General features: G+C 40.7%; 1 protein-coding gene across 1 annotated transcript; it reads right to left on the reverse strand.

Moving 5' to 3' along the window:
* Nucleotides 1–661: 661 nt before the first annotated feature.
* LOC107461256 (putative receptor protein kinase ZmPK1) lies at nucleotides 662–3,207 on the reverse strand. The gene has a single exon (XM_016079741.3). The coding sequence runs from the start codon at nucleotides 3,194–3,196 to the stop codon at nucleotides 692–694; it is 2,505 nt and encodes an 834-aa protein (XP_015935227.2). The 5' UTR covers nucleotides 3,197–3,207; the 3' UTR covers nucleotides 662–691.
* Nucleotides 3,208–3,381: the final 174 nt, after the last annotated feature.

The following is a 3,381-nucleotide window of genomic DNA, read 5'->3' on the forward strand; positions in this document are numbered from 1 at the left end:
TTGTTTAAAAAAAATCATGATAAAATAGATTATGTAAATTGATCGGTTCGACTAAATCTGATAACAATTGAATTTATTGTTATTGTTATAAAAAAAATTAATTTTATTTTAATTGATTAAAAAATTTAAAAATAACCCAATAATAATACCATACATAAATATCTTTACAAAAAAAAAACATTTTATACATTTTGATATACATAAATATCTTTACAAAAACAGATATTTTATACATTTTGATGGGACCATCCTTTATCTTTAAATTGGGTTAATTTTAATGGGCGTTATTTATATTGTTAAAAAAGACATTAGTTAACTCGCATAACCCATAAATAAAAGAAAAAGTATATGGAACCAACTAATAATCAGCCAAGAATGGAATAACATAATTAATTATAATTAGTTTTATTAATTTATAATTTAATTTGTTTGTTAAATTATTGTTGACCACGTTAGTGTTAGGAGAGAATCACGGAACAGATGCTTTGATCATTCATTAGTTGATTCCATATAATTAATTATGTTTTATTAATGCGTAACACATAAAATATAGAAATCATATCCAAAACCATCCAATTTATAAGAAAAAGAAATATCCGTGTGTCTATTAGTAGCAACATCCAATTACCAGTTACCTGATTCTTGGCTTATATAGAGTTAGTTCCTAGCATTGTTGTAAATAAAATAGCTACTAACAAAGTAGGATAGTTTTTCCATGGGGCTGAAGCATCTCCGCCACTTGGCTCATGGAGGGTCTTTGATTCATGTCATCTTGCACACACTGCAAAGCCACTTTGACCAAAACCTCAACCTGCGAAATCTCATATTCCCCTTCCAATTTAGGATCCGCAATAGCCTCAACCCAAAACTCTGTCTTGGGAGCACCGTTGATGACGTCACTCACCCACGTCACCAACCGCCGCTGCTCAATTCCCCGACTACTCAAATCAAGACTATGAGTCTCCATAGCGCTCTTCCCAGTCACCATTTCCAACACAACAATCCCGTAGCTATAAACATCCACCTTGGAAGTTATTGGAAGATTGTAAACCCACTCTGGAGCCATGTACCCACGCGTTCCTCTTATTCTTGAAAACCCAGAACCCGCACGCTCGTCTCTATTCAGAAGCTTTGAGAGCCCGAAATCCGCCACCTTGGGTTGGAAGTTGGAGTCTAGAAGAATGTTCTGCGGCTTCACATCGCAGTGCAACACCCACTCCAAGCACTCCTCGTGCAAATAAGCAAGACCTTTTGCTGTTCCAACTGCAACATCAAACCTTTTCTTCCAATCAAGCGTGTTTGAAGACAGATAATCTGCCAACGAACCATGCTCCATGTACTCATAAACCAACACCCTGTGCTTCCCTTCAACACAGTAACCCCACATGTCAATCAAATTCATGTGGTTCAACATCCCAATGGTGCTTAACTCAGCTAGGAATTCAGCTTCTCCTTGATTCGCGTCGCTGCTGAGAAGTTTGATGGCAGCAAAACGATCATCGTCTAGTTTTCCTTTGTACACAACCCCTCCGGAGCCTCGACCAATCTCATGGCTGTGGCTGAATCCTTTTGTTGCTCTTTTCAGCTCAGCATAGCTGAATCTCTGGAATCCCGTAGCGGAAAGGAGTAGCCGTTGATCTTCATGATCAGGTTGCTTGTTGGTTCTGAACAAGAAGAACCACACAGCCAAGATTGCGGTCAATTCAAGCGCCCCTACCGCGCTGGCGAACCAGAGCAAGAAATTCAACGTGGAGTTTCTTCTAGGTTTCTGGTAGAATCTATCCAAAGGTTGAGACAAACGAGAAGAACATTCCATTGGTGAATGTTTGAGAGGCTTCTTGGAAGACAATAAAGTTTGTTTCGGCAATTTCAAATATGTGTCTCCACTGAAATCAGGAGAATCTCTTCCGTTAAGCCAAACTGTCTTAGGGTAACAATTATAGGTTCGAATGTTATTGAAACTGAGTTGAAAACCTTTGCAATTATCGCAAAGTTGCGTGCATATATTCCGGCATTGTATCAAGCTTGCAACGTTGTAAACTTTGCTCTCATAGCCATAAAACTCCGTGCTTGGAAGAATCACAAAATCTATGGATGCATTCTTTTTTCCACTGCAACTGAGTTGTTCTTCGTCAAACTCAGGGACGCATCCGTGGGTCCAGTCATTGGGATCCTTAACCTTGAATCCTTGCATGCAATAGCAAGTTCTGCCATTAACAGGATGATAAGCGCACAAGCTATTTGCTCCGCAGAGGCCATGAACGGTACAAGGTGCGTTAATGGCTTGCCATGTTACCTCCCACATCTTACGATTCTGGTTGAAGCTGTATATACGCGGGTTTCCATCAGGATCCATGACGAGCTTTCTGTGGAGTGTGGCGAGGTAATCGGTGGAGTTGGATTGGAAGCCATCGGAGGATAAGAAGGCTCCGTAAGAATCTAAGAGTGCGATTCTTGAAATATTGAAGGTGGATCTTCCGTTAGTACTTGCAGTGTTATAGGGGGTTGGCCAGTACACGCTGGAGATGTTAGGGCCTTTGTAAAGACACTTGAGGACGTTGTCGGTGTCGAAGAAGAGCTTGTAGAAGCCTGAGGAGAAGTTTGTTGTGCTTCTTGAAGAGAGAAGGAAAGCTTGATCAGTTAGTTTTTGACCGGGAAGAAGGGTGTCCGTTGGTGAATCGAAGCTTTGCCAAAGGACGGTTCCTTGTGAAGTTTGGAGAAGGAGGTTGCCTTTATTGTTGAGCTTGAGGTGCAGTTCAGAAGAGGAGGATGTGGTGGTGGACCAGAAGGGGGTTCTTCCGGCGTCGATGAGAATAAGGTTGCCGGATTTCAAGAGAGAGAGAGTTGAGGATTTTCCGTTGACGGGTTGGTCGCGGTTGGCCATCCAAACTGGGGTGGGTGTTTGTGACCTTGTGAACATCACGGAGAAACAGAAAGCGTTGTCGCCGACTTGGAAGAATCCGGCGGAGAAGTCACCATTGGCGGAGACCAGGATGTCGGTGGTTGGCTTCTCCACGGAAAGAGAGGAGCCTTGTGACAGTGTGTCTTTGGCCGCTGCCGGCGCAAAACAAGTTAAGAGCAACAGCAGGACTTGGATAGCCATTGCTTCTTTAATTTGCCAAATTAAGGAACAATAATAATCAAACTGACGATAGGATATGAAGAAAACCATATGTTCTGAACCAGATTCATACATATATATATATGGCTGCGGCCTGCGGACGTTTCATGTTTCAACATGCCACCATTCATATATGACTGCTTGCTCACGTTTTTATTTATTTATTTATTTACCAACAATTTAACTTCTTCAACAAATATTATTATTTTTTGTGAACACTTGGTTAATAATAATAAATATATAATTTATTAAAATTTTAT

This window comes from Arachis duranensis, chromosome 8 (genome assembly GCF_000817695.3).
Source record: "Arachis duranensis cultivar V14167 chromosome 8, aradu.V14167.gnm2.J7QH, whole genome shotgun sequence".
Taxonomy (NCBI): Eukaryota; Viridiplantae; Streptophyta; class Magnoliopsida; order Fabales; family Fabaceae; genus Arachis; species Arachis duranensis.